The following is a 25145-nucleotide window of genomic DNA, read 5'->3' on the forward strand; positions in this document are numbered from 1 at the left end:
TGTTTGTCCTTTTTTCTCTTTCTTAAACCCCCATCCTACCACCTAACCGCAGTAGTGCTTATTTTTTCCCCAGCTCCCATGTTGTGTGTGTGCAGGTGTGAGACACAAGGTGTATGAATCTTTATTCAAATTTCCACCACCAGGAAGAAAGGAAACACACGAGTGGCCAGTGACAAGCAGCGCCCTTCACATCAAAGGGCAATGCTGTGTGATCAAAAAAGCCGAATGCATCTGGTATTCCCAGTCGGAATCCCATCCAAGTACTAACCAGGCCTGAGGCTGCTTAGCCTCCGAGGTCAGACGAGGTCAGGCATTTTCAGACTAGTATGGCCGTAGGCCATGGGAATGTTCTTCTTTTACAATAAGCTATTGTTATACTAACATTGCTTATCAAATACTAACTAGCACTGTCCAGACAGCTACGTGACTGAGTCTAGTGACTGGGCCAATTGCCCACTTACTCATTATGGTTCAATTAACAGCTTGCTAATTGTTAAATGATTGTAACCTATATAACCATGCAACCCTCTGCAACTCGTCGGAGTGACTTGTGATCATCGTGGTCGATTTGTCTCTCCCTGTGAGCTCACGAAACAGTCAATAACTCAAGGCTTGTGTGGCACGAGTCATTTTCTTTAATTCAGATCAATACGAGCGAGTCTTAGGCTGAATATTTCCATCCCACATCTCTTTTAAATGTTGTAAATGTACCAGCCTCCACCACTGCCTCTGGCAACTTAGTCCATACACACACCACCTTCTATGTGAAAAATTGCCCCTTATGTCCCTTTTATAACTTTCCCTTCTCACCTTTAATCTATACCCTCTAGTTTTGGATTCCCCTATCCTGGGAAAAAGACAGTGGTCATTCAACCTATCCATGCCCCTCATAATTTTATAACCCAACAAAGTTACCCATCAGCCTCCAACACTGCAGGGAACATAGCCCAGCCTATTCAGCCTTTTCCTATAGCTCAAACCCTCCAACCCCGGCAACATTCTTGTAAATCTTTTCTGCACCCTTGCAAGATTAACAATATTTCTCCTATAGTCAGGAGACCAGAAATGGCCAAGGTGTGATGACCTTCATGTTAAACCATCAAGTTATCTCTAATGGGACAGCAGCCTTATGATCTGCTAAGACTATGGTGACTTTACCTTTATTACCTCCAACACCTCGACCTCATCTTGCTAATTACCTTGATATGTGGTACCTGATTATACCGGATATTTATTTCGTTTCCTGGTTCCCTTTATCTAGGCTGACTATTATGTCATCAAAGTACTATAATATATTTGTTTAATAAATTTGAAGCAATGTTGATGCTGCTTGATTACATTGAGTATTTGCAAATGCTGTGCAATTTTATTGCTTATATTAGTCTATTTCATTCATCACCTATAAAAGTACAAAATTTAACAATTATTAAAAATTACAAATGACAAAAAAATTCACATTTCTATTTTATAAATCACAAAACATATTCAGTTATGTTTAAATATAAAATGAAACTCATAAAATTCAACATTAAGTACATACATTTCACATGCAGTTGTGTACATTCCATCCACAAACCTTGTTTTTAAGAAGTGAGTAAGTGGCTGAAACCAAATGTTGCAATTTGGGTTCTGTATAAAATGCAAAAGCCTATAATGATCTTTCTCACTGCATGGTTTATGACCCCATTGAACAGCTGGCAAAATCTACTGCTACCATAGCAACAATGCTTTTGAATTGCCGTCACAAGAATATACTGATGATGCTCTTAACGGAGCTTCAGGTTTTCAGTTCACAAAGAACCTACAAATTATTAAACCACTAATGAATGGATGTACACTATAAACATCAATAACCAGATCTAAACTCCTTACCGATGCTAACTGACCTGCATCTAATTCCCATCATCTCCTGTTTTTGTTTTGAATTTCCAGAATTTGGGTTATTTTAATTAGTTAATAACTGTTAGCCATCCTGCATCTTCATAAATTTAGCAATAAAGAAGCCTATTGTGTCCTTATTAGCAGACTTGATTAAGTGTTCTATCTGGCTGCTGTCCAGATCCGAACAAGAAACACTGGTATGCCCTTCAGTCACGCTGGCTGGATCAAATCTCTGCAGCAATTGCCGCTGATCATTGGACAGACCAGCACCCATCATTCCTTCTTCACCCAGGTGAGGTTCCTATGAAAAGATGCATGTTTAAAAAGAAAACCTAATCCATTAAAAGTAGTGTTTTTGAAGCAAATAGATTGTTTTTGCATTTGCAAAGAAATTAAATTTAAACTTTATGAACATTCTCTTTTCACTCATATCATGTAGAACATTGCAAAATGACATTATAAACATAAAACCTCTAATTATGAAAAATGATTTAAATACAAAGAGACAACAACAACTTCATTATCAAAGTTGAAGTAAAACTTTTTATTTCAGAAGCACAAACTTATAAAAAATTCTACCTGGGATCTTGATATACATGCTGAGTCTAAAGTCCTAAAATGAAGAATTAATTACACCCATTTCTCCACAAAAATAAAAAGTTACTTAAGGTTGGTGAAACCACAACAATACTGACAGCCATGATACCAAGAACTAAGATTGTGACAGAATGTTGAAACAATGGTAGTTACGAGGGTTGGGTAATGGGAGTGACACCCCAACTTAATTTAAAATGTATGAAGTTTTAGAAGTACCGTACTTTAGTACCTACTTCCCAAGCATCCCAAGATAAAACTGGTCCAGTGGATTTCTCTGTCTCTAGCCACATTCAAGATTTCCTAATACTTGCTCTCAAATGATAATTATTACATTTATTTCCTCCTCATCTTTTGCCTCTTTTTTTTCAGTAATTTTAGAATGCTTTTGAAGTCCTCCCCAGTGAACATCGGTACAAAGTATTTATTCAGCTCCCTATAAATACTATGGCAACAAGAGCAGGTCAGAGGCTAGAAAACCTGCTGCAAGTAACTCACCTCGCATTTAAAGCCTGTTCAGTATCTACAAGGCACAAGTCAGGAGTGTGGTAAAATATTCTCCATAAGCCCAGAAAAGTGCAGCTCAAACAACACTTTAGCAGGTTGTCACTAACCTGGCTAAGAAGCCTGTGTGATTGGCACCACATCCACCAAAGGGTCAACATACAGAACCAGCTGGCATAGTCAGCCAAGCCCACATCCCATGAATGATTAAAGAATGGTCGACTAAGCACTTAACAGCTTCAGATCACAGCAATGAATATGATCAGATAAACATGCATCTTTTACTCATTCATGGGATAGAGGCATCACTGGCTAGATGCCAGTATTACCCATTTTAAAAAATATTTCCAATTTTAAAAAAAATCAAATTTAAAAGGTACTGTTGGAATATTGCGTGCAGTTCTGGTCTCCTTCCTATCAGAAAAATGTTGTGAAACTTGAAAGGGTTCAGAAAAGATTTACAAGTATGTTGCCAGGATTGGAGGATTTGAGCTATAGGGAGAGGCTGAACAGGCTGGGGCTGTTTTCACAGAGCGTCTGAGGCTGAGGGGTGATCTTAGAGGTTTACAAAATCATGTGGGGCACGGATAGGGTAAACAGACAAAGTCTTTTCCCTGGGGTTGGGGAGTCCAGATCTAGAGGGCATAGGTTTAGGGTGAGAGGGGAAAGATATAAAAGAGACCTAAGGGGCAACTTTTTCACATAGAGGGTGATACATGTATGGAATGAGCTGCCAGAGGATGTGGTGAAGGCTGGTACAATTGCAACATTTAAGAGGCATTTGGATGGGTATATGAATAGGAAGGGTTTGGAGGGATATGGGCTGAGTGCTAGCAGGTGGAACTAGATTGGGTTGGGATATCTGGTCGGCATGGACAGGTTGGAGCTGTTTCCATGCTGTACATCTCTATGACTCTATGTACAAATCACACAGATTTATTGGAGAAAATGGTCTATCATTTTATAAGCTGCATTAACTAGGTTAATTACATACTTACCTGTGACTGTAGGCTTAAACAAGGAAAAGAATCGAGTGCCCAGGCAACTTGTTCTTCATTTTCTGCCAGTGTTATTGTACAAGTGCTATATACCAAAACACCTCCAGGTTTTAGTAAGTTCACTGCCTAGGAAAACATTTCAAAGTTAGAAACCAGAGGCAAACATCAAATCAAAAAATTGCAGAAGCTAGAATTCTAAGATAAAAGCAGAAATACTCAACATGGTTAGAGACAAAAAAACTGCAGATGTAGACAAGCAGGAGGCTGGAAGAACACAGCCAGCCAGGCAGCATCAGGAGGTGGAGAAGTCAATGTTTTGGGTGTAAACCTTCTTCAGGATTGGGAGTGGATGTAAAAGGTGCTGCAGATAAAAGGTGCGTGTGGGTGGGTGTGGGTGGGTGTGTGTGTGGGGGGAGTTGAATACACGTAGAGGGTACGACCTGGTTGGTTGATGGGAGGAATGAATCTGGTTGGTGGCTGGAAGGGTCAACGAGAGGAATGGAAGGGAGGGGCTGGGAAGAGAGTCGGGCGAGGGGAAGGGAGGTTAATTGAAATTGGAGCACTTGACCGGGCTGGAGGCTGTCCAGACTGAAGATGAGGTGTTGTTCCTCCAATTTGCAGTTTGATTTGTTATAGCAATGGAGAGATTTTCAGAGTTTTGCAGAGTTTTGTACAGAGTTCCTTGGCATGAAGCCTAGCAGAATATCTGATGAGTGGATCTTATCAAACTCACCTCATTAAAACTAACCAGGCCCTTCCTTATGGCACTGCTCTCACCTGATCTTCACCCTGTCTTACCATGTGCTGTTCCCAGAACAACCAGCCACTTATGGGATATCTGCCAAAAGATAGGTATCCCTGGTGTCCACACCTTCTTTGCAAGGCCACTATGCACCAGGACAAGAATTACATCCCAGTGCTGTCCCAGCAATGCTATTGCACAACAGCCACAAGGCCACGTCTGACACACCCTCACATGTAATCACTCCACAATCTCTCACCTTTGTTATGGTTAAACACCAGGGCACACAGTTTACCTGTCTCTAGCTGCATCCTATCTAAACACCTTCTAAGTCACTGCTATTCTGTCTCCAGTGTCCACTGTAGACCTGCACTATCCAGTAAAGGAACATCATGTACAGCAGAGCAATCTGACAAATTCAAACATGAGCTTTTAATTCCAGCCACCAAAAGTGAAAACAAACAAAATGAATCGAGGCTGCAGTTCACCTCCACAATGCAAGTGAAATGCTGGAATGATGACTGACAACTATTTTATATGACACAATAGTTTGCTGCATCCAGCTTTTATCTAGCGTCTCAACTACGGGAACTGGCTATCAATCAGACTATCAATCAGAAATAGTGGCAATGGGATAATTTCAGTGAACGAGCAATCCAGAAATAGGGAGAAAGTGCTGGAGAGTCAGCATCCAAAAAAGGTGGTGCTGGAAAAGAACAACAGGTCAGGCAGCATCTGAGGAGCAGGAGAGTCGATATTTCAGGCATAAGCCATTCATCAGGAGTACAAAGAGGGAAGGGGAATGAGAAATAAATGGGTGGGGTTGCTGGGGGAGAAGGTAGGTGTGAGGGCGATAGGTGGATGCGGATGTGGGGGGAGTAACTGTGATAAGTCAATGAGGAGGCTGGGGCAGTACGGTGTAAAGGCAGATGAACAAGTAGGACAGGTCAAAAGGGTAGTACCAAGTTGGAGTGTTGGATCTGGGATGAGATGGAGATAGGGGAGATTTGGAAACTAGTGGTGAAGTCGGTATGGATGCTGTGTGGTTGAAAGGTACCAAGGCAGAAGATGAGGTATTCTTCCTCCAGTTAGCGGATGGATTTGATTTGGTGGTGGAGGAGGCCAGGACTTGCAGGTGGAGTTGCATCGTGCGTGTGTGCCAGAGATGTCCTCTGAAACACTCCACGAATTAGCATCCTGTCTCCCCAATGTAGAGGGGACTACATCGAGAGCAATGGACGCAGTAGATGAGGTGGGTGGATGTGCAGGAAATTCTCTGCTGGATGTGAAAAGATCCTTAGGGGCCTTGAACGAAGGTGAGTGGGGAGGTTTGGGCGTAAGTTTTACACCTCCGGTGGCAACAAGGGAAGGTGCTGGGTGTGGAGGGTGGGTTGGTCGGGGGCGTGGACCTAAGGGAGTTGTTCAGGAATGGTTTCTATGGAACATAGATACGGGTGGGGAGCAAAATATATCCTTGGTGGTGAGGTCTGTCTGTAGGTGGAGGATAATGCACGTATCCAGAGATTAGTGGAGTGGAAGGTGAGGACTGGGAGTGGAGGTTCTAGCCTTGTGGTGGTTAGAGGGATGGGGTTCAAGGGCAAAGGTGCTGGAAGTGGAGGAGATGTATTGGAGGGCATTGTTGATCACGTGGGAAGGGAAATTGTGGTAACTGAAATAGGAGGACATCTGGGATGTCGCTGGAAATGGAGACGAAGAGGTCCAGGAAGGGGAGGGAGGTGTCCGAGATGATCCATGTGAACTTGAGGTCAGGTTGAAAGGTGTTGGTGAAGTTGATGAATTATTCAAACTCCTTCTGGGAGCATGAGGCAGCAATACAGTCATCGACGTAGCGGAGAGAAAGATAGGGGATGCTGCAGGTGTAATTATGGAAGATGGACTGTTTTACGTACCCTACGAAGAGACAGGCATAGCTGGGGCCCTTGCAGGTGCCCATGGCTACACCTCTGGTCTGATAAGTGGAAGAATTCAAAAGGGGAAAGTGTTGAGAGTGAGGACCAGTTCCACCAATCAAACAAGTGTGTCAGTGGAGGAGTATTCGTTAGGTCGGCGGGAGAGAACCCCAAGACAATGTACTAGTAACACAGGTTTGAAATGCACCATGGCAGATAGTGAAATCTGAATTTGATAAAAGTCTGGATTAGACAGCTGGCCTAATGATGATGACCATGCAAGCATTCTTGATTGTTGTAAAAATGCAATTGGTTCATTTCTGCCCTTTAGGGAGGAAAATTACTACCCTTACTGGTCTTGCCTACATATGATTCTAGAAATTCACTTGATCACAGCAGTCCAAACTTGACATATGCATCCTTCTTTCTCTTGACCAGAGTCTTGATATCTCTAATCATCCAATTTTCCCTAGTCCTGCCAGCCTTGTCTTCACACTAATAGGAACTAGCTGGCACTGGACTCTTTACCTGTGAACTGCCTTCCCCAGTCAACTTTTGAAAGTTCCTGTCTAATATCATTAAAATTGGCCTTTCTCCAAATTCAGAATTTTAACTTGTGAACCAGGCCTATCTTTTTCCCATAACTATTTGGGGCAGCACGGTGGCTCAGTGGTTAGCACTGCTGTCTCACAGCACCAGGGTCCCAGGTTCGATTCCCACCTCGGGCGACTGTGCGTGGAGTTTGCACAGTCTCCCCATGCGTGGGTGCTCCGGTTTCCTCCCACAATCCAAAAAAAATGCTAAATTGCCCGTAGTGTTAGGTGAAGGGGTAAACGGGTCTGGGTGGGTTACGCTTCGGCAGGTTGGTGTGGACTTGTTGGGCCGAAGGGCCTGTTTCCACACTGTAAGTAATCTAACCTATCTTTAAATTCATAGAATTATGGTCACAGGTCCCAAAGTGATCCCCCACTAACAGCTCAGTCACTTGCCCTGCCTTACTTCCCAACAGGAGGTCAGGTTTTACCTCTTCTCTAGAAGGACTATCTACTTGGTATAGAGAACATTTTCTTGAACATATTTAAATTTCTCCATGATGATTCTGGCAAAATAAAAAAGAGAGAGGTTCCCAATCCAGTAATAAAGTGAGAAGTAATCAGACAAACCCAAAGATAGAGGGCATTTCACCATGTATAGACAGGGATCTCCACCCTAGTCACGAGTCCATAGCTCCTCCAATTCACCTGGCTCTGGTACAGCCAGCCTTCATTATCAACCCAATTCCTCAAGTTAGATTTTACTGCTGAGGCTAGTCGGGAATATACAATAGAGTCAAAGCAGCATCCTTGATTTGTTTTCCATAATAAGCATTAGAAATCACAAATCTATGGATGAAATTTCGATCCCCAATGTATACATAATGCATGTGTATATGTACATAATACATAGTATAAATAATACATAAAAACATTCATTATTGACAACACGAGTTCATTAATTACTATTAGTGGAGATTACAAAGCATAAGTATGGCAAAAATGTTATGGTAGAAACACCCAAGTAGCTAGGCCAGCATTTATTACCCATCCCTAATTATCCAGAGAGCAGTTAAGAGTCAACCGCATCGCTGTGGGTCTGTAGTCATATGTAGGCCGGACCAGGTAGGGATGGCAGTTTACTTCCCTAAAGGATATCAGTGAGCCAGATGGTCTTTTATGACAATCATTAAACTGTTAATTCAAGATTGGTATCGAATTGCCATGGTAAAATTCAAACCTAGACCCAGGAACATTACCTGGGTGTCTCAATTAATTGGAGCAAATTACTGCAGATGCTGGAATCTGTACTGAAAACAAAAAGTACTGGAGATCACAGCAGGTCAGGCAGCATCCATGGAGAGAAAGCAAGCTAATGTTCCGAGTCTAGATGGTTCTTCATCAGAGCTGATGTGAGTGGAGGGGGCAGCATTTATGCAACGTTGGCGATGGCGCTTAAAATGACTGTGTTAAAATGATTGGCCTTTTTTAACACAATGTCCTGCTCGCATGCCCACTTGTCTGTCCTCAGCATGCTGCAATGCTCCAGCAAATCACAACAAAAAGGTTCCCCATGGTAGGCTCATTCAGAAGGTCAGGAGGAATGGGATACAGGGGAACATAGCTGTCTGGATACAGAATTGGCTGGCCAACAGAAGACAGCGAGTGGTAGTAGAAGGAAAATATTCTGCCTGGAAGTCTGTTGTGAGTGGTGTTCCACAGGGCTCGGTCCTTGGGCCTCTACTGTTTTTAATTTTTATTAATGACTTGGATGAGGAGATTGAAGGATGGGTCAGCAAGTTTGCAGATGACACAAAGGTTGGAGGTGTCATTGACAGTATAGAGGGCTGTTGTAGGCTGCAGCGGGATATTGACAGGATGCAGAGATGGGCTGAGAGGTGGCAGATGGAGTTCAACCTGGATAAATGCGAGATGATGCATTTTGGAAGGTCGAATTTGAAAGGCGAGTACAGGATTAAGGATAGGATTCTTGGCAGTGTGGAGGAACAGAGGGATCTTGGGGTGCAGGTACATAGATCCCTTAAAATGGCCACCCAAGTGGACAGGGTTGTTAAGAAAGCATATGGTGTTTTGGCTTTCATTAACACGGGGATTGAGTTTAAGAGTCATGAGATCTCGTTGCAGCTCTATAAAACTTTGGTTAGACCGCACTTGGAACACTGCGTCCAGTTCTGGTCGCCCTATTATAGGAAAGATGTGGATGCTTTGGAGAGGGTTCAGAGGAGATTTACCAGGATGCTGCCTGGACTGGAGGGCTTATCTTATGAAGAGAGATTGACTGAGCTCGGACTTTTTTCATTGGAGAAAAGGAGGAGGAGAGGGGACCTAATTGAGATATACAAGATAATGAGAAGCATAGATAGAGTCAATAGCCAGAGACTATTTCCCAGGGCAGAAATGACTAACACAAGGGGTCATAATTTTAAGCTGGTTGGAGGAAAGTATAGAGGGGATGTCAGAGGCAGGTTCTTTACACAGCGAGTTGTGAGAGCATGGAATGCGTTGCCAGCAGCAGTTGTGGAAGCAAGGTCATTGGGGATATTTAAGAGACTCCTGGACATGCATATGGTCACAGAAATTTGAGGGTGCATACATGAGGATCAGTGGTTGGCACAACATCGTGGGCTGAAGGGCCTGTTCTGTGCTGTACTGTTCTATGTTCTAAAAACTGGAAAGGCAACATCCGATCTTCAGACTAGGCACTTTACAATTTTGTGTGCTCAAAATTTAGTTCAAGATCGTCAGACCGTAAACTCATCCCTTCCCTTTCTTTTAGCTTTGCTTGTTACATTCTCTGTTATCATGTCCTCTCTCTGTCCACTCCCCCTATCCCAGTGGGAGTGTCTGTGCTTTACAGTCTGGAAGTTAGACATGCTATTGTTCTGCCATTCTCACATTCTAATCACAATCTGAGCTATCAACATCCTTTGTCCCCCAACAATCCAAGCCCATCCGTCAATGCAGAAATGCTGGCCCATTCACACTTCATGTCAACTCTGATGAAGAATCATCTAAACTCAAAATTTTAGCTTGCTTTCTCTCTGAGGCTGTTGCCTGACCCTCTGTGATCTCCAGCATTTTTTGTTATCTGCATTAATTGCCTTGTAATAATAATCACAAAGCCATCACCATTCCAAACATTGAAAACGGATTTATTTTTCAAAGACAAGAAAATATATATAAATCTTCAATGAATTTTCTTTCAGTTATTATATTTCAGTTGTGTAAAACAAACAGAACCTGCTTACAGACAGAACTATACAGAAGGGAAAGCTTACCACTCTAAACAATTTTCGCTGTAATGGCGGATAAGAAGTGATTTCCTTTAAACTCCAATCACACGCCATATTTGGTCTCTGACCTAACCCACTACAAGGCGCATCCAGAAGTATACGATCAAAGGATTCCGGTAGAAATGGAGGTCCTGCTATAGAAATCCAAAATATTTAGCTGCGTCAATTGAAACAAACATAATGACCATGCTCTTAAATTTGATAAGAATTGTACTGTGTTTCAACGAGGTTGAATTTAAGCATGGCAGTTCGAATAAATTCTCTGATGATATCCTTCAAAGCATCTCAAATTAAATAATTTTCTATGTCATATGCCGTGAAGAAGTCAGAATTAAAACATGTCTCATATTTATATTCTCTCAACATCAAATCTGCTTCAATCTTCATTTTCCTACAATTCATCTTAGGCAGAACAAAATATGGTATGCTAATAGGCTTTGTTCTAAAGTGTTAAAGATGTACAAGTAAATGTTGGAAATTACACCTAGACATTCACAGAATAATAAAACTGCTTGGTCACATCCTTAGGCCACAAGGCATATTTTAGAATACAAAGTCTTTTTTAAATAGAAGCACAATCTCAACTTCTCCGTGCTGTCTAATGTTATTCAATTCTTGATTTCTTTCATACCTTGCCCATCCCAAATGCCTTCCTTTGCCAGTGCTTTTGTTCCATCATAACAAAACACTTTAATACATTTTAGTTGTAAATTCTCAGCATTCTGCTTTATCTTCTTCACTTTATTCGCAATTTTATCCATTGCTATTACTTCCCCCTGTCAAAATATTAAATGTTCCAAATTTTAGTGAGGTTACTGTTTTTGTATGTTTACAATTATCAAAGTCAAAAACAGAAATGCACACCAGACAAAATCCTATGGAAGTAAAAATGTTAATTTTCAAAAGTATTGTGCTTTGTCAGAACACAATTTCAGATATCCAACATCTGCAATCATTTTCTTTATCTGCTGACAAACTGTTATGGGGAATTTTATTGCTGAACTTGAAATATTCAGTTAGGAAACAATATTACTAAATTATAAAATAGTACATTTTATCTGCTAAACCATATACTAACTCAAAGTTGAAGCTTACAACTATATTTTTTCCATAATTATTAAAATGTGATAAAATTCTAAATTGCAATAAATAATTCTGGTCTAAAATTTTAAATGACAGTTTCATGTATAAGAGTTTAATTTGTATGGTTATATTTTTCTGAACAGACAAGTAACAATAACCATTAAAAAAAAACCAATGCATCAAAATACCATTAGAGGGAACCAAAATCATACACCAATTAAAGCACAACACACAAGATTATATACATTATAGTAAGGATGAGTGCATAGGCCCTACCACTACTGCATAGTCCTTCCAAACCCACGTCTAATTCACCCTCACATTGCAGAATATTACGCAAAATTAGGACAGAAAAGGATATAACATACACTTAAACAGTCATTATTCCACCAAATGTTGTTAGAAATGGCCCATGCTGATTACTGTTTATCAAGAATAGCAGTGATTGTACTAAGAAGAAATGAACAGAATTGCTTAATAATTCTGTCAGTTCTGACCCCATCCTAAAAAAAATCTATTTCTTGTTAAAAATGAGGACTCTCTCTCAACTGGGAAAGATGCAAGGGTTACAGGAGCTGAAAGGTAAATCCCTAAACTGTCTTATAGGAAATGGTCCCAAATCACAAATTACTTTTTAAACATTCCCATTCTAAAAATCATGCATTTTTGGTCAAAAAATAAGCTTTTTTTCAATCTGCAAAGGGCAATTTATCTTAATTTTGGAAGAGGTCAGATTAAAAAAAAAGAAACCAAAATCCTTCGCTTGGTCCTCTTTAGCTCTACATCAACGTTTTCACAGTTCATTACTGCAGTTGTTGATCCTTAAAGGCTGACATTAGCTTGAACATAATTTGAATGAGGATTTAGGATGGTAAGATTAATTTGTATAATTCTGCACACTATGGTGTTCTATTTCATAGAATGATATTAAAATGATGAAATTTTACATGACATGTTTACCTGTACTAAATGTTTAAGCTAACTAACATATTCCTTTATCCTTTCAGGGGACGTGATTGTCAATATTAAGACCAGAATTTGTTGCCCATTACTAGTTGGGCTTGCTAGGCATTTCAGAGGGCTGTTCAAAGTCAACTACATTTCCAAAGGTCTGGAGCCACTTGGAGGCCAAAGTGAGTAAGGGTAGCAGATTTAAAATATTAAGACTCAAAACACAGAAGAGGCCCTTTGGCCCACTGAGTCTGCATTGACAAAACTATACAAGTCCAAATTTCCAACATTTGGCCCATAACCTTGAATAATACTTCAAGTGCTCGTCCATGCACTTAATAAAGGTTGTGAGATTCCCCCCTCTACTATTCTCCCAGGCAGTGCATTCCAGATTCCCTAGGTGAAAAATATTTCTTCAAATGTCTAAACCTTTTGCTCCTCACCTTAAAATACACCTCCTGACCCTCAACTAAGGAGAAGTTCTGTTTCTTATCCACCCTGTCTATGCCCTTACAATAATATACATCTCAAACAAGTCCCCCCTTAACCTTTTGTGCTCTAAAGGACCTCAACCTATCCAGCCTCTTATCAATAAAATGCTCTTTCCCAGGGAAATTCCTGGTGAATCTCCTCTGTATCCCCTCCAGTGCAATCACATAGTGTGGTGGTCAGAACTGCACAAAGTACTCCAGCTGTGGCCTAAGCTCAAAGTCCTGTACAGCATCAATATAACCACCCTGCTCTTATATTTTTTGCCACAACTATTTAAAGGCAAGTGTCCCATATGTCTTCTTAACCATTCTATTTACATGCCCTGCTGAATTCAGGGGGTAGTTTTGTTGGTGAAAACAAACATCCCACCATTTTTTAAAATTAAAAAATGTGTCCAGTATTTTGGTCAAAGTAGTCTAATTTATTTCACAAAGTAGATTATTTTTCAGTGTTGTGTCCTACCTTATCATTCATTAATGCTGCAATATGGGTGGTTTTTCCACCGGGAGCAGCACAAATATCCAAGATTCGCTCTCCAGGTTTGGGATCCAACACATGACTCACTACCACAGATGGCAAGTTCTGAATATTAAGAGAAGTATATTATTTGCTGTGTAGGCCTCCATGATTTATTTTGTATGTTTACTATATCTTAAGTTAAAACCTCCATATATATTAAGACAATTACTTCCAAAATTAAACTCTCAAAACAATATAGAATAATATTTTATCACAAAAAGGGTAGGATTTAGGTGACACCACATGTCTGTTAACATCACCTATTTAAATATACCTTCAGTGTTTAAGTGGATAGTAAAAACATCCGCTTTAAATGAATTGCACAAATATTACTCTGCCTGATTCTTCAGTACCTTGCCCATTGCTAAGGACATTAAATAGCTAAAGGGGTATTTAGTTCTAGGGTGATTGCTGACAAGTGGAATTGCATTTCAAAGTAATTTGACAAGGATGACATGAGTCAATAAAAGCAAAGATTGTTATTCTTCTGCCAAGGATGCCCTAAACAACAATCAATATGTATACCTTCCTTCTTTATGCTTAATGAATAAAAAATTAACAACTGTTGAAAACACAAAGATAGTGCAAAAGTAAAATACTACAAATGCTGGAAACCTGAAAAAAAAATATTCAGCAGGTATAGCAGCACATGTAGAAGGAAAAAAAGAGTCAACATTTCACATTGTAACTCTTCATCAGAACTGAAAAAGAAATTAAAATGTATTGAACATTAGCAGACCATTTCTTTTCCAGAGTTGGATTAGTGGTGCTGGAAGATCACAGCAGTTCAGACAGCATCCGAGAAGCAGTAAAATTGACTTTTCAGGCAAAAGCCCTTCATCAGGAATACTTCATCAGGCATCCTCGGGTGCTGCCTGAACTGCTGTGTTCTTCCAGCACCACTAATCCAGAATCTGGTTTCCAGCACCTGCAGTCATTGTTTTTACCTCTTCCAGAGTTGCCCATTTTGAAGGAATTTTGCCCTTCTGCCCAACAATGATCTTGTCTCCTTTATCTTGTTCATCTGTGTTTTGTTTTCACGATTTCTTCTCTTATTTGATTAGGCAGCTAATAAAGCTCAGTTACACAACCATATCTGTTTTCTCAGCAACTGTCTCTAAAACCAATTATTTCGATGTGGATTTAACTGAAATTCCAACCTTTGTGATTCAGATTCACTCATAATTCCACTTTATCACAGACCTTCCCTTCATGTAGACCAACTTCAAACCGGGTCCATAAGTCAAATTTCATCTAATTCTGGTCACTGAGCTGAATCACTGGGCTACATGATACACTCCCCAGTCAGTGAATCTCAATGCAGGATGAGGAGGAAAGCAGAGTGCAAAGTCCAGCAGGTAACCAGCCTGCCACCCACACACTCCTGTTCCCACTGCAACTTTACCAACTGCATGGAATGCACTGGCTGGCCCTTAATCACACCACAATTGTGATTTAACTGGCAGAAGGAAGTGTCCATGCCAAGAACCCAGCCCCGCAGGTTCCCAAGTGGGTTGGTAATGAGGGACCCCTCCTTAATGCATTCAACACATGACTCCTTTCCTTGAGACCTAAGACTTAGCTGCAAACCCCTTTGCCCCTACAGTTCCCCATTCCCATGGCCTCACAACCCACTCATTTGCCATGCCCTGCTATCCACAAAACTTAAGTCCTGATCCAGCATTGAACACTTTCTCCAATCCGAGTTTAGTATTGGCAGTGACCATGGCTCCCACTGACTGTAACCAGGTCAGCCAGGTAGACCTCACAGAATATGAATTCCCTGATTGGACCAGATTAACAACCCAATCAGGGAGTCCTGGCTGATAGAGTGGAGCAGGAGTGTCCCCAAGGTCCCGTACTTTCCACAGGAACCTGTGCCCCACAACCTGACCTGCCTCCGGAATTTTAGTTTTGTCCCTTTTAAGGAGATATCACAGCAGGCCCTGTACAGACGGCTGCTGCACACCGTCCACCTCTTCTCCCTCATCCACCACCCGGAGACATCTTGGTGTGCCGATTGGCCACCGGTCAGGGGATCTCTAGTGGAGGGCTCTCTATGGAGGAGTGCTCCCCCTTTCTCTCGGGGATCTGGGGTGGTGGTTGCTGCATGCAACCGCAGATTGCGGTGGTTCATGGACTCCCAGCCCAACTGCTTGTTTTGTGGTGCTGTGGAGTCCGTGGACAATGTATACATTGGGTGTGGGCACTTGCACTCTCTTTTTGATTTTCTTAAAAACGTTCTTCTGTTTCTGGTTGCTCCTGATCTTCGGGCACCCGGTACGGAGAGGGGAGGGCAGGTCTGCTGACCTCATAATGGGCCTGCTCCTGGGCCTGGCTAAACTGGCCATAAACAGGTCCAGGCAGCGGGCTGTGGAGGGGATCATTAGAGCTGATTACTTGCCCCTCTTCAGCAGTTATGTTAGAGCCCGGGTGTCTCTGGAGAAGGAGCACGCTGTCTCCACCAACACCCTTGAGCTATTCAGGGAGAGCTGGGCACTGCAGGGAGTGAAGTGTATTATTTCCCCATCCAACTCTATTTTGATTTAATTCCTTCCCTTCCCCCTCACTGTTTGATCACGCAGCATTGCCCTCTAACAAGGGCACCGCTTGTCACTGGCCACTGGGATGTTTCCTTTCTTGCTGGTGGTGAAATTGAATAAAGATTTGTATACTTTGTGTCTTTCACTGGGTCTCACACCTGCAGACACACGACATGGGTGCGGAGGAAAAATAAGCACTACTGCAGTTAGGCAATAGTGTGGGGGAAAATTAAAACAAAAAACAGGAGTGGCAGAGGCTCTGAAGAAAAAGGACAGGAGAGTCAGACATTTCAAAAGAAAAAACAGAAAAAAAGAACAGGAGTGTCAGAGATTCTGACAGGAAGCTGGAGCAGTGTTAAAGACTTGGTGATGGGATGCAGGCCTCTGTGGAGTTATTTCAGCTCCTAGCCTTAGATTAGCTGGCATCTAAGGCTGTCTGAGGTACATATGTTTGTCCTCCCAAGTCAAGCTTGCAGGATAGATGTCCTTTCCTGAGTGGGCTTGCCTTCAGCCCTTTTGGCAGGGAGCCAGTCTGGCAGGCACCACAGCATGCTGCAAAATTCAGCCCCTTAACTCAGTTTCTGTCTCCACAGATGCTTCCAGACCTGCTGCTGAGTATTTGCAGCATTTTCCACTTTTGTTTCTGTACAAGAAATACTTCGGGAATGCCATGCAGAAAGTGCAGAGCTCTCAGCAAATCCAGCAAAAGCAAAATGAAATAAATAATGGAATGAAATAAATAATGAATGATTTGCAATGACACATGAAACAATTTTGCACATATAATTACAAGCAATAGTAAAATGTAGCCATACCTGCAAAAATAGCAGACTAGGTAAGACATTGTCGAATGATGGGCTGATATAAACTGGTTCTGTCATTCTGATTCCCACACCCCTGGGAATGAAGATATGGCAAATGCAGTACTTCAAAAATATTGGACACATCAGCCACAAATAAAATCTTTAAGCATTTTAATAGATTTTTGGGAATGCATTAATATTGGTATAAAGGATACCAGCTTCATGTTATATAGGTCTTTGTTATCCATTCGCTCTACTTTGTGACAAACTTAGCGTTATGTCAAAAAAAAATTAATTTGTAAAAAAATCTGCTTTTGAACTAAATCAAATGGATCGATTATTACTGTTAACATAAAATATCGTGGGAATACATGTTAGCTAATGGAACACTGATTTCATCTCAAAAAGACCAGAATACAAAGGGGTAAATGTTATGTGGCAGTTCTATAAAGATCTGATTAGAAACTAGATTAGATTAGATTAGACTTACAGTGTGGAAACAGGCCCTTCGGCCCAACAAGTCCACACCGACCCGCCGAAGCGCAACCCACCCATACCCCTACATTTACCCCTTACCTAACACTACGGACAATTTAGCTTGGCCAATTCACCTGACCCGCACATTTTTGGACTGTGGGAGGAAACCGTAGCACCCGGAGGAAACCCACGCAGACACGGGGAGAACGTGCAAACTCCACACAGTCAGTCGCCTGAGTCGGGAATTGAACCCGGGTCTACAGGCGCTGTGAGGCAGCAGTGCTAACCACTGTGCCATTAGATTACACAGTGCAGTTGTAAATGCAGTTCAGGAAGAACACTTGTTTTAGGAGAAGTTTCAGTGCAGATTCACTGGAATGATGTTGGGGCTAGAAGGATTCAGTTGGAAGGACAGGTTGCAGAGAACGAGGCATATTTTCCCTTTGAAAATAGAAGATGAAGGAATGATCTAAATGAAATGCTTAATTGTTTAATGGAGTTTATAGGATAGATAGAGAGAAATCATTTCCATCAGTGAGAGAGTACAGAACAAAGGAGCACAGACGAAAAGTTAAAGCTCAGCCACTTAGAAATATTGTCAGGAATTGCATCTTCAAATTTCAGTTAAAATCCACAGGTCTCCCTCCCAAAACTATTGCTGCAGGGTCAATTAAAAATTTCAAAAATTACTTTGATCGGCTTTAGTTAATGGTTACGTAACCAAGATTGGTGGGAGGAGACACAGGTACAGCTCAGTCAGGATAAAACTGAATAGTGGAATGAGATCAGTAGGATGAATGAATTGACCTATTATCTATGATCCTATTTTGTGATTTTTTTTTTAAACCAACAGGTCAACACACTTCTGGAGCTGTTGGGACTTGAACCAGGGTTTTTTAGTTCAGAAAAAGGGACATTACCACAGTTCCCTAAGATAACCATGATATTCTATGGTTCACGTTCATTTCTAAAATACATCATTAAAAGTTAAAACTCTTTAAACAATTTATGCACCATGTGTGTCCCAAATCTCAAATAATTGTTGGACATGTTACAAAGCTTTTACAAAAGTCAGGAATAGAATATTCAAGGAGTGGACCACATCTATAATTCATCAAGCACCGTGATAGGATTAATAAGATTAATAGAAAGTTTGGTTCTGACTCAATATATGTGATTATTTTGGAAATAATAAAGCAACTGTGCTCAAAAGCACACAATACTTCAAAACATTTACCTTAAAGTGCAATTTGAGGAAAATATTTCATTGCGACTTAATTCAGCAATTCCATTCCCTACAAATGTTTTTGATCCCACGAACTCTACTGCACCTCTTTTACACTTGCCACCAATATCGGAATATACAGAAACAGCATCCTCAGCTCTCATTACTGAAACAAAGGAAGAGCATTTTCATTTTTCCGGATAAATAAATGAAAAGTAAAATGCAAAATCTAGGATTAACTTTGGACTATATAGAAGGATTTTTACACTATTTGTTTGTAACTTTGGTTAGTCTTAATGGGTGAATGCAAAATGATATTTTAGACTTGTTTACACATAGTTCTAACTCACAATCCCTTTAGACTAAATGAGTAAAGATATCATGTGATATGGCAGTGAACAATATAATTTAGAAAGACTGTATACCAAATCTTTAAACTTATGACATGACTGCACACTCCAGAATGGAAATAATTTTCTTCAAAGTGGACCAGTAAGATGATATAAACACAGCTTACGTTTTGGAGCGGAGAGGATGCCAGGAATAAAAACATGTGCTCCACGAAGTACAGCATTCCCACACTGTGCCCCCACAATCACTTCTATGGAATGCCTCTGCAGATTTATCCTGGAAACAGGAAATAACTGTTTTCAAACAAATTTCCTTGAATATGTAACATTGAATTAGATTCCTTTCAATCTATTTCAAATATATATTAAGAAATTAATGACAGTTTTTTCTTAAAAAAAAATCAAATCATGACTTATTTTAGGGAAAAAAGGATAATAGATGACAAGGCACAGGTTAAATTGAGGGGTCATGGGTGGAGATGGGGATGGAGAGAAGGGAGAAGAGAAATAGAGAGAAAAGGAGAGGTAGAGAGGGCAGGAGAGATGGGGAATGGAGTGTGTGTGTGTGTGTGTGTGTGTGTGTGTGTTTGTTGTTGTGTGTGTGTGTGTGTGTGTGTGTGTGAGAGAGAAAAAATGAGGGGAGAGAAAAAGGAGGAAAGAGAAAGGGAGGAGAGAAAATGCAAGAAAAAGGGTCAGAGTGGGAGAGAGAAAAGCAGAGATAAGAGAGAGAGGGAGAGAAAGAGGGAGTGTAAGAGAGAGAGTGGAAAAGAAGTGAGTGTAGGAGGTTGGGCAGAGGAAAGGAGGCTGAGCAGGGTGGGGAGGAGTGGTAAGGCAGAGGGAGAATAGTGGGGTATCTGGGAAGGAGAAATGCAGGAAGTGAACGAACAACATTAATGAGCGTTCTAGAGTGAATTTCTTTCTTCAATCTTAGTCTATATCCATACCTAGGACCAATAACTGGTATTAGAAGAACATCTGGAAGCTCTGGATGTTCCAGTACTGGAATATCACTCATAGGCCATCCTTTACATTGCTATAAATTAAGTAATATAATTAAGTCAATCTTCAAAGTCACCAAAATATTTTTAATTTTAACAATACATATAATTTTGCAAAATTCTCTTAAAACCTTGAGTGAATTAAACATAAATAACTCTCATACACTAATTTAGTTACTTCTTCAAAAGCATGCAGCATGCTTTTAAATGAATGATTCCTTGCTTATAAAAATATATTCCTTGCTTTAGGCTTCTTCTGCTCTAAGCTCAGTACTGAATAACATCTCATGTATTACTTATAACTATATTATATAAAATATACAGAGATCAGACAAGAACATAGCTAATGGCAGAGCAGGCTTGTAGGGCAAAATAACCTACTTCTACATCTAATTGATAAGAACATAGGAACAGGAGAAGGCCATTCAACCCCATAAGTCTGTTTCACCTTTCAATGTGATCATGGCTGATCTGTGGCTTAACTCCATATATATGCCTTGGCCAATATCCCTTAATACCTCTGCTTAGAATTGCTTTTAACATCTCTCCAAATAGTCTGGCCTTAATTCTCAGACTATGCCTCCTAGTTCCAGAATCCACAATCAATTTAAATAGTTTATCTTTATCTACCTGGTCTTTTACAATTAATGTACTGAAGACTTTGATCAGATCATCTCTTAAACCTTCTAAATTCTAGAGAAAACAGGACTAATTTATATAATCTCTCCTCATAACTTAACCTCTTAAGTCCAGGTATCATTCTCTAAACCTACAAGTCCAATCATGCATGTTTACAATGCAGGAGAGTTTCATTTGGATCAGACAAGTAAAACAGGCATTATACTGAACTCTCAATTCATCTCTTTGGAAGAATACAGTCAAATAAAGCATCAATTATAGAGGGACAATGAATATCTAGTTTTTCAAAACCTCTGTAAAACAAACTAGTGTTTTGAGATGGCATGATTTGCTTTAAGGAAAATTTCGACTGTTCAGTTTACTGATATTCTTACCATTTTTGAATAGAACAGTTTTAACATTCACTTCAGAAAGTTTGCAACCCATGCACTTTTGCTTTGTACTCCCCAGAAAGCCAGTAAGACCAAAGTGTTCAAAAGTTTGATTGTTTGCCAAAAAAGGTGCCTTCTGCCTTTCGCATCCATTTTATTTGCTCTTAAATGTGCATCTGATTGTAAACAAATGTGATGATTTTAACTAGCAATTTCCAATATTACAAATTTTTTGCCACAGAGTATCAATGACAATATATTTTTTAAAAATCAGCAATCAACATAATTAATTATCAGTCATTCCCAATTTCCTGAAGGACAGACAGGTAATTTCTCTGTCTGAAATTGTATCTCAATGCATTTCATTGGAGTTTGTGCAGGTGTGTGAAAATCTCTTTGGAAATTAGACAGTTATACATCTTCAATCAACTTGCAACATAACATGCCAATGGCACACAACTGTACTCACAAAATATAAATTGTATAGGTACTTCAACTGAAATAAATAATTTTGTACTCCTAAACTTCATAACTCAACAATTTAACTAGAACAACTTGCTGGTAACTTTTGTAAACAAATAAATCATCGTGTTGTTCTGAACCTCATTTTGATGTAAATCCATTTTGTTAGTCAACATATTACATTCAGACAAAATACTGTAGAGAAAAGAAAACGAGATAGTAAATCTGGTTAGCCTGGTGAAGTCACAGAACGATTTAACATCTTTAAATTATGAACAAACTGAAGCAGATCAAACCTTCTGGAGCTCTTCAGTCAACAGCTTTTTAACTTGATCAGTGGATGCTGCACAAGTATTGACCCTGATGCATGTGAAAGCTGGAGGATGTGATAAACGGCTCAGTAGAGATTCAAATTTAAAGTTGGACTGTTCAGATTGTATATTTGCCAGAATCTAAAAATACAACATATACTCTCAAAATAAAGAATTTTTAAAAATATGATTAAGTGGTACAGTAAAGTCAGTTTTTAGGTGCATTGAGTAAACAATTATAAGACTTAAAAGACCCAGCAAATGCATTAGGAAGATGATTGTTGTTGAAGTGTAGGTACCAGCTGCATTTTGGGACCATGTAGAAGTACTGATGCAGCTGATTCCATAGGAATTATCAGTAAATTGAATTTTGGAAATCCCAGTTGAAATTAGCGACCTCACCTCAAGAGTTCTACTTCACTTACCTTACAGTTAACTAGGAAAAATCGGAGTGATGAAGTCTTGTTCTAATTCCTAGCTAACTGTAAAACTGACACTGATTCACCATTGACCTTCCACAAGTGCCAGATTATCCCACTGTGACTTGCGAAAGCCACCCCTCACCCTGGTTCCAGATCAACACTAAATCATAAAATTCCTGCAGTGTGGAGAGAGGCTATTTAGCCCACTGAGTATGTACCAACCCTCCAAGGAGCATCCCATCCAAACCCACCTCCTACCATATCACTGTATATCCACATTTACCACGGCTAACCCACTCAATCTGCACATCACTGGACACCACGGGGTAATTTAGGATGAAAAATCCACTTAATCTGCATGTGTTTCGAAGGTGTGAAGAAACCGGAGCAACCAGTGGAAAGCCCCTCAGACACAGCGAGAACATGCAAACTCCACACAATCACCTAAGGCTGGAACTGGACTCAGGCTCCTGGTGGTGTGAGCCAGCAGAGCTAACCACTGTATTACCATACTGCCCAGAACTGAAACCATACCAAACTGCAACTACAAACCAGCAGACATTTGACTCTCCCACCACTGATTCTGCAACCCTTGCATTCCACCTCCCTCACTTACTGTCTCTAAATAACTGCTGCAGTGTCCTTTCAACCAAGATAAACAACATCTGCTGGTGCAAATGGGGGCATGGTTACAGTGCCAATTCACACCAGTGCTGTCCGCTGAGTCCTTGAATGGATCTGCCACGGAATTTTGTCTAGAAAACGCTCTAAAAGTAAACAGGACCATTTGCAAGAATACTGACCCAAGGGCAAAACTGATATTTACCCTGCAATGAGAAGATAATGATGATTTATTGACCAATGGATTCTGACTGGTAGAGATGCTGCTATACAGAATGTACCCATTAATAATGATTGACAGTTAACTGCATGCTTTATTTAAATTTTAAACCAGGGAGGTTGACTCTGATTGTTTACAGCATTGTCCTGAGAAATCAACCAGTGAATGGCTATTACCTATTTCATAGTTGAAACAGGTGCAGTGATTATACATGTATATGTTCCTTCCATTTGCAGAAAACAGGGCCTTGTGTATCAATTTATGTTAATATAGTGGTTTCAGCATTATTCTTTGCACATTTAGGATTATCCAGCAAATTTTGTCCGAATTCAGAAGCACACTTCAAGTTGAATATCTGCTGACTATTTTGTAGGCACAGACTAGTTGGGTACAGCTAGTACTTTGCTTGTTGCAATCAGCAGAAAGGACATGCTGTTTGATGCAATTCACCAGACATTGGAAAGGAATTGAGACTTTATGTTGAGGTTGTACATGACATTGGTGAGGCCTCTTCTGGAATATTGTGTCTAGTTCAGGTCACCCACTTATAGGAAGGATATTATCAAGCTGGAGAGGGTTCAGAATTGATTTATTAGGGTGTTGTCAAGTTTGAAAGATTTGAGTTATAAAGAAAGAATGGATAACGCTGGGACTATTTTCACTGGAGGTGTAGGAGGTTGAGAGATGACCTGTTAGAAGTTTATTAGATAGAGTTGATGGTAGTCGTTTTTTCCCTAAAATGGGGAATTTAAAGACTAGGGGGCACATTTTTAGGGTGAGAGGAAAGATTTAAAAAAAAGACAAGAGGGGCAAATGTTTTACACAGAAGGTGGCTCGCACGTGGAATGAACTTCCTGAGGAAGTGGTGGATGCAGGTACAATGACAACATTTAAAGATATTTAGATGGATGCATGAATAGGAAAGGTTTAGAGGGATACGGGCCAGAAGACAAATGGGACTTTGCTTTGGAATTATATTTGGCTGGTTGGACAGAAGGGTCTGTTTCCATGCTGTATGACTCTATGCTTGATCTTCCCAATTGGTATTCTTGTGAATTATGCTGGTCAGTGCCAAACAAAAAGCTTTGACAAAATGTGCCTTTTCTCAGTTATACACAAACTGATGTTTTAATGAAGACCATACTCAATGAATGAAAACTAATTACAGTGCAGCAAAAATCCAACCATATTTTACATTATTTTTGGTTTTGTATTATACATAAACTTACTACTTAAAGGAATTCAGGAATGAAATAGTGTGTTCAGGAATGAAAGAATTTTAGCAATCACCACAGTCTAAATATGTGCCATAGTAACTTGTGTCATTGAGTGTGAAGGGCTTTTGCCCGAAATGTCGATTTCGCTGCACTTTAGATGCTGCCTGAACTGCTGTGCTCTTCCAGCACCACTAATCCAGAATCATTGAGTCAGAGCACTATCTGGTATTTCATAACTCTTAATAGTACCTTTTCAAGTTACTTCTTTTGAATGTCACTTTTTTAAATGGATCCTTACCTCTTTATTCTTAAAGACACTTAGGAGATATGCCTCCACCTCCGGCTTCAGAGAAATTCTGGGGAACACTAGGACCATTTTGCTGTATTCAGTGGCTTCGAACCCAGGTTTCACTGAAATAAAATAACAAATACAGGTCAAACTATACAAAAATCTGTAGCATTTTTCCCCAAGAGTACAGGGTTAATTTCAATTCAAGATATTAGTAAACTGCAACTAAACAGTAGTGTGTTCTAAATTACTGATACTGAAAAGATGTCACTGCAGGTTGGAGATGCTACAGTCAGATTTTTAAACAAATGAAATGCTTAGACAACTGAATTCCAGAAATGAGGTGTGTGTCACCACCCATAATATTAAAACAACATTTGACAAAGTGTGACAAAAAGGAGCCCAAGTGAAAATGAAGTCAGTGGGAATCAAAGGGAAAACTCTGCAAGAAAACTAGCATAGAGGAAGGTCGTTGTGATTGTTGCAGACTGGTTGTGGTTGTCAGAGGCTATTCATCAGCCTCAAGGGACTGTGGCAGGAGTTCGTCAGGACAGTGTTCCAGCCCAACCATCTTCAGTCGCTTCATCAATGATAAACTTTCCATCAGTAAGGTCAAGAGTGGGAACGTTTGCTGATGATGGCAGGTAATCCTTGCCCTCATTCAGGAAGATCAAGA

At 40.3% G+C, this 25145-nt stretch overlaps 1 protein-coding gene and 1 pseudogene across 1 annotated transcript; both read right to left on the reverse strand.

The window, feature by feature from the left end:
* Positions 1–219: 219 nt before the first annotated feature.
* On the reverse strand, positions 220–338 carry LOC132816271 (5S ribosomal RNA; annotated as a pseudogene).
* Positions 339–1570: 1232 nt separating this feature from the next.
* On the reverse strand, positions 1571–24585 carry nsun6 (NOP2/Sun RNA methyltransferase 6). Its single transcript, XM_060825570.1, has 11 exons — positions 24479–24585; positions 21686–21841; positions 19864–19952; positions 19087–19196; positions 18582–18735; positions 16880–16961; positions 13465–13584; positions 11108–11252; positions 10462–10610; positions 3978–4103; positions 1571–2182 (listed from the first exon to the last, which is right to left on the reverse strand). The coding sequence occupies exons 1-11, from the start codon at positions 24554–24556 to the stop codon at positions 1964–1966; spliced, it is 1428 nt and encodes a 475-aa protein (XP_060681553.1). The 5' UTR covers positions 24557–24585; the 3' UTR covers positions 1571–1963.
* Between the last annotated feature and the right edge of the window lie 560 nt (positions 24586–25145).

Source organism: Hemiscyllium ocellatum, chromosome 5, assembly GCF_020745735.1.
Source record: "Hemiscyllium ocellatum isolate sHemOce1 chromosome 5, sHemOce1.pat.X.cur, whole genome shotgun sequence".
NCBI classification, from domain to species: domain Eukaryota; kingdom Metazoa; phylum Chordata; class Chondrichthyes; order Orectolobiformes; family Hemiscylliidae; genus Hemiscyllium; species Hemiscyllium ocellatum.